The sequence below is a fragment of the Pteronotus mesoamericanus genome, unplaced genomic scaffold (assembly GCF_021234165.1).
Source record: "Pteronotus mesoamericanus isolate MK-2021 breed Mesoamerican mustached bat unplaced genomic scaffold, CSHL_Meso_final contig_57, whole genome shotgun sequence".
In the NCBI taxonomy this organism is placed as follows: Eukaryota; Metazoa; Chordata; class Mammalia; order Chiroptera; family Mormoopidae; genus Pteronotus; species Pteronotus mesoamericanus.
In genome coordinates this window covers 332,342-347,712 of record NW_026555203.1, presented here as the reverse complement: position 1 = coordinate 347,712, position 15,371 = coordinate 332,342, and the positions used below count along the sequence as shown (strand labels likewise).

Genomic DNA, 15,371 nt, shown 5'->3' with positions numbered 1-15,371 from the left:
TTTGACTAGTCACTTGTGGTAGAGGTGTGGAAGCTCTGCCAATCAGTTGCCTTAACCTGGCTTTTGTCCATTGGCTTTTCATTCATTTCTCTTCAAGCTCCCCTTACTTCTCCTCCTTAAAGTCCTAGGTGACTTTTTTTTTTTTGGAGAAGTGATACTGAAATAAAATCAATACCCTTGTCCTCGGGGATTGGTGATAACCATAGAGAGTCACAGCAAATTACGGGGAAAGAAACTTGGGAAGTAAGTGCGTGCGTCCCTTCATCAGGGCTCTCAAGGCCCAGAGAAGGGAAGTAGCTGTTGAAGTGACCCAACCTGTAGTTGAGGCCACTTCATTGGGCAGCACTGGGCGAAGTGGTAGGGGGACCTGAAATGCAAGGCAACAGTTGGAGGACCAACTGTAATCTATTAGGCGTGGCTTAAGTAATGAAAACCCCAGAGGGACCATCAAACTTTAGTTTAAAAACTCACTAGAGCCACACAGATGTTTCTTTAATGCCACCATGAAATGGAACAGAACACCCAAATGACTAGGGAAGTGCGCCAGCTGTTACTGTTTGAGGTTTCAACAAGGTACCCAGGACTGCCTGGAACCATCTTTCCCCGTGGCCATCAGAGCAGTTGGGATGGGGCAGGACAGTCAAGGAAGTCATCAACTGTCTCTACTGAGCTCCGAAGTCCCAGGAAGAGAGAAAAGAATCAGTTCACACCTGTCCCCAAGAGGCTATGTGAGGTCTTGACTCGAGCAGTGCTGCCCAACTGAAGTTTCTGTGGCAACGGAAATGTTCTGTATCTGTGCTATCCAATATGAGAGCCACTAGTCACATGAGGATTGAGCATTTGAAATGTGGCTAACGAAACTGAGGAGCTGAGTTTTAAACTTTATTTAATTTTAATTAATTTCCATTTAAATAGCCACATGTGGCTAGTGGCTACCAGATGGACAGTGCCGCTCTGGAGAGTAAGTAACAGAATGAGGAAACATCCTGGCTTTGGTGAATGAGGAACCAAGGAAACACAGATCTCCCACAGCTCCCTCTGTGCCAGCAGAGGCGGGGCTACACATGCTGTGCCCCACTCTTGCTATGAGGCTGCAAAGCTCTGGTTGGCTCTGCTCTCAGGGCAGAAGCCCCTGCCAGGCCCAAGCTCAGCCTATTTTCCCTTCCCGCCTAACACCTAAGCTCACGTTTACCTCTTTCTCTGCCTCTTTCAGTTCAGCTTCTTTCTCTTTGACTCTCTGGACGAACATCTGTCTCATCTCCTCTTCTTTTTTCTGGAGCTCTCCTAGGAACTCGTTCCTTTTGGCCTCATATGTCTCCTGTAAACTGCAAACATGGTCAGGTTAATTCCCCTGCCTTTGGAATGGCTCCTAGTGGATGAAAACCGATCCTCGCTGGGGTTCCCTACCCACCTTCCCCTGATTTTGGGAGAGGTGCAAAAACAGTACCACAGAGCTGTGGGCAGCTGGCTCAGCATGTGACAGCAGAATCGCAAGGCTGCTTGAGGGTGATGGGGCAGCCCTGGGGACCTGGAGAGATATTTAGAACTGGGAGTGACTTAGAACATCTGCTTCTATGCTCTTGTTTTAGAGGTGACCAAACAGGCCCAGAGAGGTGAGGTGACTTGCTCAAGACCACACAGCTAGTTAGAGGCAGAGCTGGGACCAGAAACTGCATGTTTTGTCTTCTACTTTGGATCTCCCTACTCTACTCTGCTGCTAGGTCCTGGCTCTGAAATGGACCACATTAATGAACTATTGTTATAAACTCTTGATGAGACTCCACCAGGTGCTAGACACAGGACCGAGTGATACTAATGCTAGTCACTCAACATCTACAGCCAACAGCCACTGTGCCTGCCATCAAGGAACTCACAGTTTAGTGGGAGATGCCTAGGCTAAGTCTCCTTTCCCCCAGCCTGGACTTGGTCCTAAACAAATAGGAGTTAGCCTGGAGAAAAAGGGGAGGAACTGTGCTCCAAAGAGAGCAGCATGTGGAAAAGCACATGTGGAGAGAGACTAGCATACTCAGGGGGCCAAGCACAGTCCAACACGGCTGGAGTAAGCTGTGGAGTGGTAGGATATGAAGTCCCTGAGTCTGGTAAGAGAAAGCAGACGTTGGGTGCCATATGAGAGTTGGACATTTATCCATGGTAAGGTTTTAAGCAGGACCAACTTGATCTAATTTAAAAATGAGAAGACCATTCTGGTTGTTGCATAAAGGACAGGCTTCCCAACAATCCAAGTAAGAAATGATAAGATTTTAATGTTAAGAGCCGGTAAGGAATAGGGGACCTGAGGTACCTGGAGGAACAGTAAGAGAATAGAACTTCCAGGACTTAGGAAGACTCAAAGATTATTCCAGGTTTTTGGCTCAGGCAACCAGGTGAATGAATGGTGGTACCATGAGCTGTGACAGGGAGCACTGGAGAAGAAGTATGGTTAAGACAGAAGAAGGTGACTTAACTTTTAGACAACCTGAGTTTCAAGTGCATCACCTATGGAATGTCTGAGTGGAAACATCCGGTATATAGTTAGATCAGTGGGCTTGGAGCTCAAACATAAGATTTTAGCTTGGGATTCATCTATTTCTAGGTAATAATTAGGGCTGTGAGAAGGGAAATAACCAGGTGCAAAGAGAATAGAGAGTGAAAGGAGAAGAGACCATAGGAAAAGAATCCTGGGGCACAACATTTAAAAGAGTAAGCTGAAGAAAATGAGCCTGCCAAGGAAGCTGAGAAGGAGTAGCAAGAGAGAGGGGACTAAAACGAGCCAAACCAGTGGTAGAAAAGCCAAAGGCAGAGAGAGCTTCAGGAAGGAGGCAACAAGGAGGAGTATCAAATACTGAGATTAAAAAAAAAATTTTTTTCAAAGATGGGACTTAGAGGCCACACTGTAATTGGCCAGGAGTGTGTGATTGCTGACCTTGGAGGGAGGCATTTCAGTGGCATGGTGGGGTCAGAAGCCAATAAATGCAGAGCAACTCTTTCTCCTTCCTGTCAGAGCCGAATCTCTTGACAGTGCACAGGCTGGTGAGGAGAAGCAGTTAAGGGTGACTTTCTTTAGAGTGAGAATATTTGCATGCAACATGGGCCAGCAGAGGGTGAAGACATAGGTAACAGGATGGAGCAAAGGAGGAGGGGAGGGGACTAGAAAAACAGATAGAAGCACACCTTTTTTTCCCACAGATGCAGATTAAAGCTGGTAAAGAGGAAAGACAGAGAAAACTAAGGAAGCACCCAACAGAGAGATGCACGCCTTCCTCCAATCCCAGGAGCTCCAGTGGCCCCTGTCCATGAAAGGAACCGAGTCTGCTCCTCTGGAATGAGGGAACCCTGAAGGACTGGCTGTGCTTTACCCCTAGGCCAGTTTCCACAGTGAGCAGGTACTGTGGATCTCAAAGGCCATCTGACAGCCTCCCCGTCACTTGCTTATCAAGGCCTGACATTTCATGAAAGGAGACCAAGCCCCGGTAAAGGGCACCACATGGTCACTTCAAATGCGGGACTTATATCAGGTATCATGCATGTAGATCAGACACTTATACTTCACACATTGCTCCTATTAAGCAGAGTAAACTACTTTCAAAAATATTTCTCTTCTCTGGAAGGTTCTTAGATTCTGATTTAAGAAGTATGAAATAGAGAGAGGGAGGAGGGGGGCAGGGGAAAGTGGTGGGGGGAAGGCAGAGACAAATGTATTTGAAAAAAGTAATTAATTTATTAATAAAAAAGTATGAAAAAGAGAAGTATGTCAATGATTATTAACATCCTCTGGTCAAAACAAAACTTGCACTTGACAGTGAATGAAGAGCCTAAAGTTCATCAATATATGTACAACGTTGCTGCCTGATCCCATCTAGTTTTGATAATGGGCAGCAGGGTAAAAAACCCACTGGATACCCGACAGAGCAGCAGGAGCTTGATGAAGAAAGTGGGGCATGGGCCAGGCACAAACTGTCGCATTGGAGAAGAAGGGCCCAGCTCAGGGCCCCCCTTGGGTAGAGCTGGCTGCAGCTGCTGTGTGTACACATCTGTAGCAGTGAGATCACCGACCTTGTTGGGCCTCTGGGCCTCCTCCCGGGCCAGCGCTTACCAAGCCCATCTGGCCACAGTTCCCCCAGGGAGGCAGAGAGGAGCTGGCAGGTGAGGCTGGCAAGTGACTGAGTCCTGCTGCTCTTGGTCTCAGCACCTGTGTCTTAATCCCGTATGGATGCTCCAGGGTAAAGCTCCCACATACCCTGGGTTGGCTGGACTAGGTTGGGCTGAGCTGGTGTGAGAGATACCTGAAGGGTTTGCTGTCGGGGTCAGTGTCCTTGAAGCCCATCTCCTCCAGCTTACAGCGGCGGTACAGCTCATAGTGCCGGCTGTGGGTCTGCTCCCGGAGGTCCTCCATGTTGACCCGAATCAGCATCTCCCGCAGCTTCACAAAGTCGCAGTGGGCCTCGTTTTCAACTGCAGAGCAGGGGTTAGGGGATTGAAAGTATGTTGAAAGGAAGGCCAGAAGAAGCAGAAATGGTGAAATGAGAGGCAGAATGTCTTACAGCAACATCGCCTTTCAATCTGTATATAGACCTTGCAAATTTGCCTCCTGATTTGCTTTTCTACTGATAAGGCAAATGAAACGTTACATGAATCATGGTAATTGAAAACTACAATACCGTAAGAGAAATCTACCAAGACATTCAGTAGCACCTCATCCCAAATTCACCAATCAGACACTCATAGGAGTGTTTGCTCTGCGCCATTTTTAGGACAATGGCACCTGCACATTCAGCCACCTGTCCAGTAAATATTTGTGGAATCTTTGTTCCCAGTATTGTATGGGGCACTGGGAATTCAGAAACAAAGTCATGGAGTCTTGTCCTCAGGAGTTTAGTGGAAGAACAGTTACAAATAGATGAATACAATACAAAAATTACAAAAATAAAGGTAGATAGAAATGGTGCAATGAAATCCCAGAAGGGGGGCAGCTAAGAACTCATGGGAGAGTGAAGACTCCACCAGAGAGACAACCACTAAGATGACTCTTGAAGGAAGAATAGGAATTTATCAGGCAGAGGAGGGAATAGCTTTTTCAAGGTCTCAACGAGGTTAAGGAAGGTTACGTAGCTAGTAAGTTGCAGGGTTAGGATTCCAATCCTGGTCACCTAAAGCAGAGGCAAAGGAAATAACCAGGTGTCAAAGTCCCCAAAAGCTAAAGAGAAAGAACTAAGAACTCAACAGCTGACAGGGACAAGGAGGGGTATGGCCCATTTGGACAGGAGAGGCTTCAAAGGAGGTGTTTTTTAGAGGGTGGATAATGGCCTGACAGCATCAATAGTGACCGGGACGAAGTGGACCCCACTTTCTAGCCTGAGTGGACAAGCCCCCTCCTCAAAAGAGTGTGGCAAAGGTCTGCATTTGGGGCAGTAGCTATGAAGGATAGAGATGTGGACCATATCATAGCAATGTGGACTTCCGGTTGGAACGTAATGTTGCGAGCAGCTCTGGCACGTGTCTCCAAGCATAGCTCCACTGTGTCAGAATGGGAGTGTCTAGCCTGACCATGTGGGGACAGTGAGGTCTGAGATAATGAATGGGCACAGTCACCCCAGAGTCTGTCTTGCAGGGTGCAGGAGAAAGTAGTGGGGGCAGGGAGGGAATCCAGGATGACAGGGTGGGCGCAGTTGCAGCTGACTGCCTTGCAGTCAGCAGAGTAATCTTTCCAAAGCCCTACTTAGCTTACATAACCCCTCTGCTTAAGGCCCATTGCCTTTGGGATGAAAACCCTCATGTCATTGTAGAACATTAGCTAATACCAAAACTTGCTTCAGTCAGGCAACTTTTCAGGACCATGTCTTCCTCCACCTCCAGACAGTGATCCCTGGTGATCACTCAGAAGTGACCCTAATGTCCCTATGGGCTGCCCAAACAATACACAGCTTCCCCGAATAGAACAGTGAACCCTGACTTACAAGAAAAAATGCTCAAAAACTGCTTTCCTGGTTAGGTGTGGGGTGGTCTAAGTTGGAAGAAGTCATTGGAAGAACCACACCTGCTGGCTTCTCCTCATGTCACCTCAGGTACCTGTCTCTCAGACCACAAATCCATTCCCTGTGTCAGACTGTTGGTTCAGAAACCATTTGCAAATTTTCCTAGTGGAGCATCTCCAGCCCCAAACAGCAGAGAAGACCAAAACCTAGCACAACTCTGACAACCAGTCTTCTTTTGTCCAGGGAAAATTCCAGTACCACTGGAGGGTCTCTGGTGTACCCTAAGCATGCCGGCCTTTGGACGAGATGTGGACAATTTCCCACCTGCTTCCACTTGTTTGCTCAGCGTCAGGGATGAGTCTGCAGTGAAGCAGCCTCCCTGACACACCTGGTGCCCCTGCGATCCCAGATCTAGCTGACAGCTGCAGCTCGGAGGGCCAGGCACCTCTTCCGCCCACGGCAGAGTCCTAGGCCTTGCTTTATCACTGAATGGACTCGTATGAGACTAATTTAATACACAACAGGTTGACCACATAGGGAACTTTCTTGGTTGTATATACAGTAAGTTTGTTTTAAAATTGCGAAATAATCATGCATACAAAAGAGTGTGTGAAATGTGCAATTTAAATAATTTTTAAAAATGAACACTAATATATTCATGGCTCCAGTGGAACACTACCAGCACCTTAGAAGAGCTTTGGATTTATCATTCATTTGTTTTTTCTTTATAGTTTTACTATTTACATATGAATTTTGAAAGATATATATCTTGTTTAGTTCTGTCTACTTTTGAAATTCATGTAAATGGAATCATATGACATGTATTCTTCTGACTTATTTAGCTCATCGTTTCTGAGATACATTCATGTAGATGTAACTACAACCCATTCATTATCACTATGGCATAATATCTCATTATATGAACATCTCACAATTCATTCAATTTATTTTTAACGGACATCTGAGCTGTTTCTAATTATTCACTGTTATGAGCAACATCGCTTTGAACACTGTTGTAAGTCTCCTGGTGCACTCAGGCAAGTACACATTCTCTCTTGCACACTCCTTCCCATCTTGCTCCAGGTACATTTGCTTTTGTTTCAGGAATGTTTTTTCCATTGGAGACAAAGACAGCCTAGTCATGGCAGAGAATCCAGGAACCAGCCTGCCTGCTGGCAACTCCTATGGCTGTTTGAGGCCCAAGCCAAAAGAGTAGAGACTGGGGACAAGTTAGAGAATGGTCGCACAGTGGCTGGGGTCAAACAATGAGAAAGAGAGAAGGGACCCCCTCCTCCCTCTCTGTTGGAAACTCACTCACCCTGCACGGTGCCCCAAGGGTACTGTCGCGCCTTCATCATCTTGTTGCCTATCTTCAGTTCTTCTGTGCTGCCAATGACAGCGAAAGGCAAGTGGGCCTGAAACGGAAGGCAAACAAAAGCTCAGACCTCAGGGAGAAAGGCACAGCTCCTACAATACAACTGCTGCTCATCTCCTGGGTCCAGGCCCTCACGCTGCAGTGTCCCTCATTGTTGTCAACATCAAGAGGCATTTCTCAAGCTCCCGAGCTGCCTGGGGATAAGAAGTCTATTCCAGGCCTCTGCTGTTCAGAGATTCACAGTAAAAGGTAACAATGACATGGCCGAATGCATAGGGGACAAAGACAGGAAATCAGTAGAATAATAAACAGATACACAGATTAGCTATCACTTCAGTATTCACAGTTGCTGAGGGGAAGAGCCTTTGGAAGGTGGCCGAGTGGGATGAGGGGGGTTATGTGTTGATCAAGAGACTAAAGGAGAACAAGAGTACTGGGATCGTTGGTCCTCCCCCCACCCCCCGCAGAGTGTGACCCCCTGAGAATAGGTATATACTGAAACCGCATTGCTGACTGAGCTGTATGCTCCTTGTTCTCGTCCTTCCCTGGAGGAAGAGCTCACACTGAACTCTTGAGCCTAGAAGTAAAGTCCTTAAGTATTTATCCATGTGTTCGTGACTGTGCTGGGTTCTGTTTTAGGTGCTGTCAGGGAGACAAAAGAAGCAGAAGATACACTCCCTCACCCTCTAGGAGCTTACAATCTTATTGGGGAAGCTTGATTTACATACCTCAAATCATATTAAGACAGAATATGACCAAGGGCTCAGACGTATGCTCTGGTGCCCTGCATACAGTAGGTGCTTCATAAATACTCCCTGAATGGCAGTGGCAAGGCCATAGAAATGGTAGAGAGGAAAGAAAGACCAAGTATAAACAGGGGTCTGAGCTTGGTGCTCGCTTTGGGTAATGAGGAGGGAGGCCTGGCTAACGAAGGCTTCGTGGGCCAGAGAAGAGTCCGCTGCCCTAAGCTGGTAGTGTCGGGCCTGGGAAAGCGCCCCTTCTGCAGGGAGCTGGCCAGGTTATAAGTGCTGAGTGACCACTGGTCAAATGGAACCACTGAATAAATACTGTTTACAAACCGGGAGACTCTGGGCGGGGCTTTACGAGGACAAGTAAAAAGTCCACTGGAACTTTCTTAGGCTGCTTGAAGAAACAGGTTTCGGTCGTAGGCTCATTTTTCCATTCTATAAATATTTGCTGAGCTCCTGCTATGTTCTAGGCATTAAAAAAATACAACATTGGAAAAGTTCAGAGCCTGCCCATGGAGAGTGCACAGTCTGGTAGGGGATAGGCACGCCAACAATAATACTGCAATAAGGTCCAGATTTTAAACAGAGCCTCAAGGGCTGGAGGACCACACAGGAAGGAGCAGTTAACTTAAAGGGAAGTCAAAGCAGGCTTCACAGAGTAGGCAGTAGCAATTGTACTAATAGTATTGTAGCTGTAGAACTGATATTAGCAGCAGCAATTCACTCAACTCCAGGTACTCCATACCACATGCTCTACATTACATTACCTTATCGAACCTTTACAACAATGCTTGTGGTGGGTGTTTTTATTATCCCACTTTAGAGAAGAGGAAACTGAGGTCCACAAGGGCTAAGTGACTTGCCAGCAAGCACACGGTAGGAAAGGGCAGAGCAAGGGGTAGAATCCAGGTCTCTTTGGCTTCAAAGGTCACACCTGCTGGTCTGCCACACCCATGTAGAGGTTACAGCAGCAGATGAGGAGAGCACTCTGAACCCTAGGGTGAACCAGTTGTGCAAGGTCAGATTATAAGTGGCAGTTCAATTCTGGGAAACCTGCAACAAGTGCTTTTTGCTTATTTAATCTGCACTGATCGCACAACCAATCCTTCCTCTCTATTCTCTTCTAGCTCTGCACCCCAAGAATGTTCTTAGGAGTGGAAAACCACAGGACTTCATGGTGAGCTCAGCTCCAGGACATCTGCTAATCTCCCGGGGTGCCTGGCCATCCAGGGTAAGTGGCTCTCCCTCACCCTCTCTCAGCTTCTCTCACAGTGTCATCAGTTCACCCCTTCCCACTCCACTGGCCACCCCTGAAACAGGGACATAGGAAGCAGGGAAAGAGGAGGTTATGGTTACAGAAGGTGGGCAAAGGGTGAAGGTGAGAAATGTTTCATCAGCTCTAGTAGGGGAATGAATCGTCAAAAGCGTCATTAGGCATGTGACACATGGGGTATTGGGGGCATACTGAAATCTCAAAACCCTGCCCAAGGGCCAGCGATCTCTGACTTCTGCCAGCTGGCTTTGCCAGGGGGTCATCTAGGCATAATTCATTCCCACTCAGGGACCAAAGACATGTCAGTAGCCTCAAATCCACCCCGAAGCACTTTCCGGAAAAATACTGTCTCTCCTACAGAGGCCTCGAAGATTTGGCCACACGACACAAAAGAGCGAAGGGGCATCGATGGCAGAAGGTTAGACTGAGGGAGGAGGTGAGAAAGAGAAATCACGTTGTAGCATCCTCACACACTGCGCTCCCAACTGAAAGTGATGGAGGAGGAGGCTGTGTAAAGTGGAAGGTATTTCTCTGGGCTCAAGAGAAAAGGAGGGAAAAAAAAAAACCACGAAGAGAATAAAGGCATAAGAAATGTCAGTATTCCCTTGGGCCTGTTACTGTCTCCAAGAGACATCGTTAGAATGACAGGGTCACTTGCTTCCCGTCTTCCTTAGACTGCTGTGATTTTGCTCATCCCCATTCTAAATGCACAGCTCCGGCCCAGGCAGCTTCAGAGGGCTACAGAGATCTCCCATGGCACATCCCTTTACAACTGGCATCAAAGTCTATTCTGATAAGTCTATGCAAAGATATAATTTCCCAGTGCTCCCAGGCAGATTTCATTTGATTCTCACAACAGCCTTACAGGGCGGTTATGAACAACCCCATTCATGATGTGGGGGGATTGGCATACAGAAAGGTTAAGTGAGAGTTAGGTCCTTAACTCTCATGCCCAAATCTTCCCAGGAAGTAGTGAGGACACCGCACTTCAGATGCCAGCTTCCCCCAATCCTCCGGGGTGGCCCGTGTTCTGCCTCCTGGCTAAATGGTATTTGCTGGAAGTCAGCCAACCATGAAGGGTGGGAAATCCTGGGGCTAGGCCCTGGCCCTCTTTCTGCTGCTCCTGAAAGACTAATGGCTATGACAACCAGAATGGAGTCAAGAAGAGTGCAGAGAAGGTACCCCTCCATCACACTCCCGGGGCTGACACTTGGTATATATGGACCCAGGGCAGAAACTCTGATGGATGCAAGACAGTGCTACTGCTGAAACAGCAACAGGTTCCTAAGTGGAGTCCGTGGAACTCTCTCACCCAGGAGACCTCTGATGAGGTGCCCTCAGAGGTTAGATGCCCCAGTCTCACAAAACTTCAACAAGAGCCCTGGCTGGTGCGGCTCAGTGTATTGAGCACCTGCCTGTGAACCAAAAGGTTGCCAGTTGGATTCCTGGTCAGGGCACATGCCTGGGTTGCAGGCCAGGTCCCCAGTTGGGGGCGTGTGAGAGGCAACTAATCGACGTGTCTCTCACACATCCATGTTTCTCTCCCTCTCTTTCTCCTTCCCTTCCTCTTTGAAACTAAATAAATAAATAAAATATTTTAAAAACGAAAACCTCAGCAAGAGATAGCCTCAAGCTTCATCTTATGAGTCTAGTCCCAGATTCACTACCTTTCCTGCCTTGTGTCTACCTAACATTCTTCTAGGCACATTTTAAAGTGTTTGATGATCCAATTGGCATGAATTATTCTATTCTGGTTCCACTACATCCATTGTACTTTGGGAGGGTACATGATCCTTCCCCTCAGCCCAGTGAAATAGCAACCGTCAGGGCCCTTTTCTCCTCATCTGATATTATCTTCATTGGCCTGGCTTCCTCCCAGAGTGGACGGGACTTCCCAGTCATGCTGCTGGTTATGCTCACCCCCATTACAGGCTCCTACTGGCGACTGAGCAAGGGCATTGCCTGATTCTCTCTCAAGTCAGCCCTTGGTGATTCTCACAAAGGTGAGTACAAACAATGGAAATGGCACTGCTGCCTTAAGAGAAGGGGCAGGCTTGTGCCTGTGGGTCTCCCTATGACCCTACAGGTCACCCATGTGACCAAATGTCTATATGGGGATCAAACCCAAGATCTCAGAGGTAGCAAATCAAGTGAGCCAAGTAGAGTAATTGGGACACTTGCCTGGGCCCTGGCCATGGTTTGAGCTACTCAAAGGACAATATCTGATTTGAATAGCACAGCAATTTTTAGTATTAAAGTCTATAAACTTGAGAGTTATTAGAGCATGGATTGAAAATAGAATGCCACAAGATCTCTCACTCCCTTGTCTTGTCCCCTCAATCTGAAATAAGTCAAGGGGGAGGCTGAGACCTCATTACTTTCATTTCCTCCCATGAAAATCCTTAGTGGTGAGTGGCAAGATGGCTGTATGGTCTTCTTCACTTAGGCAAGAGGCTTCTTCTACTTCTTCCAATCCATCTCTCATGGTAAGTGGCTGGGGTGGCTGAGGCTGTGGGGCTGGAGTCAAATCCAGAGTTGAAAGGCCAGCACCCATTCCTCCTACCACCCAAGCCCAGGTCTCTGATGATGCAGCTTCGTATACCACAGTTCGTCCGAAGACCCTGGGAACTTTGGATACACTTGTAACAGTGGTGGGCAGGCTAAGAGATCCTGTGCATATTATTTCATATCAGCGACCCCCCATTCTGTCTCCATCACAACTCACATAACACATAGCATTCCCATGCATGTCCCCCTCCCACGAGCATGCCCAATTCCAGACACACTAGCTGGAGGTCAGCCCTCTCTTTCCCACTCAGAAAAGCATGGTGGAATGCCAGGGAATGAATGCTGAGTGATGTTTTTACAAGAATAACCCTAAATGCACTAAACTTTCAGTTATTAAAAAAATGAGTCATGGGGATGTAATGTACAGCATAAGAAAAATAATCAATATTATTATGATAACTTTGTATAGTGACAGATGGTTACTAGATTTATCGGGTGATCACATCATGAGGTATATAAATGTTGAATCATTATGTGTGTTATATACACCTGGAACTAACATAAAATTGTATATCAACTTAATTTTTAAAAAGGAAAAATATTTAGTTTTTCAACGTGAAATACTAGCAAACTTTGGACTATTGTAAAAAAGGACTGAAAACCCCTTCACTGCCCAAGCAGAGTGGCTGACAACTGTTGCTTCATAGCACAGGAAGTTTCCAACATTGAGGCTGTGCCTACCCTAGGACCAAACAGGAGGACAGAACTTGGATGAAAGCAGAGGCCAAAATGATTTTCAGTCCTGATCCACAATATACTGAGATGTAGTTTTGTGTGATGCCTTGAGATTTCTGAGAACTCTTAGCCCCTTTCCATACTTAGCAAAGCAAACCACAAGCCTGAGAGTTGCCTGGGGACTTAGGGAATCCAAGTTTGAAGACCTCTATGAGGCCCTATGTTCTGAGGTGACAGGTGCTTCCAGGTATCAGTGCCATTGACACCAGATGACGCTTCTCTCTAAGATCCCATTTTTCTGCAGGCTAGGCCCACTTCAGGTTTTCTCAATGTGACAGACCCTGGTTGCCATTCAAACATCCTGACTTCTTGAGAGAATAAGTACTAATCTTTTTTTTTTTTTTTTTGCTAGTGCTCACAGCTGGTCAGAGGTATAGTTCTACCTACCACAAGCCACATAGCCTTCCTCTGGGGCCAGATTTGTCAAAGATGACAAGGAATTTCTAATAACAAACATATCTCAACTGTACTGATAAGCAGGAAGTCAGGCAAGACAATGACTTGCTGCCCTGCTATGCAAATTTGTTGGCCAATTCATAATAGGTGGCAGCTGATGCTAGAATGATAACTTACAGTGCAGCAGCAGCAGGAAGTTTCTAAAAATGGCTTTTATTACAAAGCTTTCCTGAGTTTGGCTATACCCAGGCATTATGTCATTAGGAAAAACTGATGCCTCCCAGTAGAGAAAAAGAAATCTGTTCCCAAAGCAGAGGCTTTCTGAAAGCTATTAGCTGTCTCCTTGAAATCATAACATTGAAGATTTCACAGCAACAGCATCAACACATTGTAAAGAAGCATGAGGAGATGTTTGACTCTCTGCCTTTTTCATTACTCATTCCTGTGGGGGGGGCGGAGTGAGGGAGGAGAGGCAAGACGGCAAGTTGCTTTTTAAAAAAAGTCATTCACACTTACTAAACCAAAGCACAACCCTGAAACTTAAAAAATAACATTTCTCTAGTCACCAGAAAAATTGGAGGCAATATATCATTTTTCCTCCCAGGGGCAGAGAGCTTGATTATCTGAGTACAGATTATCCTTGTGTCTCCAAAGCCAGCTAATTTTTTTTAGCTTTTCCTTCATTCACTGAAATCAATTGTCATAGCATTATTTTGGTCAGAGACAAAGAATGTTTGCCCTTCCAGCTGTCCCCTGGGGGCTGCCTGGCCTAGACCAGAGCAGCATCAAAGAGGAGGATGGAAGAAGAGATCTGAATCCCCTGCTCCAGATTTTTCCTGGAGTCAGCCTTTCCCTCCTTCAGTTTCTGGCTAAATCTCTGCATCTGAGGGTTTGAAGCAGCCACTCCAAGGAAAGAGGAGCTGTTTCATTCTGCATTCCCTCTCACAAATACCTGAGACCCAGATAACCAAGAATTGACTACACTAAAATGAATGGTGAAGATGTTTGACAACTATTTGGTGAAATAAAGAGCAAATGGTCAGCACATTGAACCCCTGTGCTCCCACTCACGTTCATGGTTCCATTGATCTCTGCCACCGACTCGTCATCTGTAGGAAACTGGTAGATCTGGACCCCGTTGCTGACAAGCTCACTGGTTATTTTGATTTTGAACTTCGTTAGCTCACTCTTAGAAATGGCATCCGACTTGGCAATGATGGGGATTATGTTCACCTACAGAAGAAAGGAGCAGTGTGGGAACATTGTTGATAATTTGCAATGGAGAGCAGCATGGCTTAGAACTTCCACCAGCTGCCAGAGGGAGCCCCTCAACCCGGTGGTCTAGGACGACCACCTCTGTAACCAAATAATATAATTATTCACAATGAGTGCTTATGAGGAAGTAAGTGCTTTACAGAGATTAACACAATTTTGACAATAACCCTCCCAGGAGGTATCATTACCACTATTTTACCAAAGAGAAACTAAGGCATAGAGAAGTTAAATAACTTGTCCAAGCCCACAGAGCAGGCAAGTAGCAGAACTTGGATCCAAATCCAAGTTTAGCCTTATTCCTAAGTCCACAGTCTTAACCATGAGCTGTCTACCAGCTCAGATCCAAACTGATGAGCTGCATGATATTTTAATGTCAAGGTCACTGCTCCAGTGATTTGAATCAGAAAGATGACAGTTGGTCCCTGGCTGGTGTGGCTCAGTGAACTGAGTGCCGGCCTGCGAACCAAATTGTGGCCGGTTTGATCACCAGTCAGGGCACCTGCCTGGGTTGCGGGCCAAATTCCCAGTAGGGGGCGCGCGAGACGCAACCACACATTGATGTTTCTCTCCCTCTTTCTCCCTCCCTTCCCCTCTCTAAATATAAATAAAATCTTTTTTAACAAAAGAAAAGAAAGATGACAGTTGGAAATCTGTAGTTGACAAGGGGAAAGATAGGCACTTCTTGCCAACAGTAAACTGTCCCAACCCAGCCAGTGCATGTTAGCCCCAGCAAGTGTTATGAAGACCTACATGGGGGATGGCAGGAAGGGGAGGCAGTAGGGAGCTCAGTGACAGTGCACAGATGGCCCTCTTTTTGGCAGCAAACAATGATGAACCAACGCAGTTAGGTGAAGGACCCTCTCAGTTACCAATTTGATCTGAGACATATTCGAAGAGTTATGTTGCCTGAGTCTCATGGTCAATTTCTGCATAAAGCAAGCAAGCATAAATGCCCAATTTCAAACAACAGGAGAAAGGTTTACTGCTGCCCCCAAATTCAAGCCACCTGAACCCTTGACCTGATCCTT

At 46.5% G+C, this 15,371-nt stretch overlaps 1 protein-coding gene across 4 annotated transcripts in view; it reads right to left on the bottom strand.

The window, feature by feature from the left end:
* Positions 1-15,371, bottom strand: part of SEPTIN6 (septin 6) — a 65,539-nt gene that overhangs the window by 12,138 nt on the left and 38,030 nt on the right. For all 4 annotated transcript variants that reach the window (XM_054580314.1, XM_054580313.1, XM_054580315.1 and 1 more), the window contains 4 exons: positions 14,140-14,301; positions 7,291-7,387; positions 4,284-4,452; positions 1,193-1,325 (listed from right to left, as the gene is read on the bottom strand). In XM_054580314.1, coding sequence (XP_054436289.1) covers positions 1,193-1,325; positions 4,284-4,452; positions 7,291-7,387; positions 14,140-14,301 — 561 coding nt within the window. The remainder of the gene's footprint in view (positions 1-1,192; positions 1,326-4,283; positions 4,453-7,290; positions 7,388-14,139; positions 14,302-15,371) is intronic.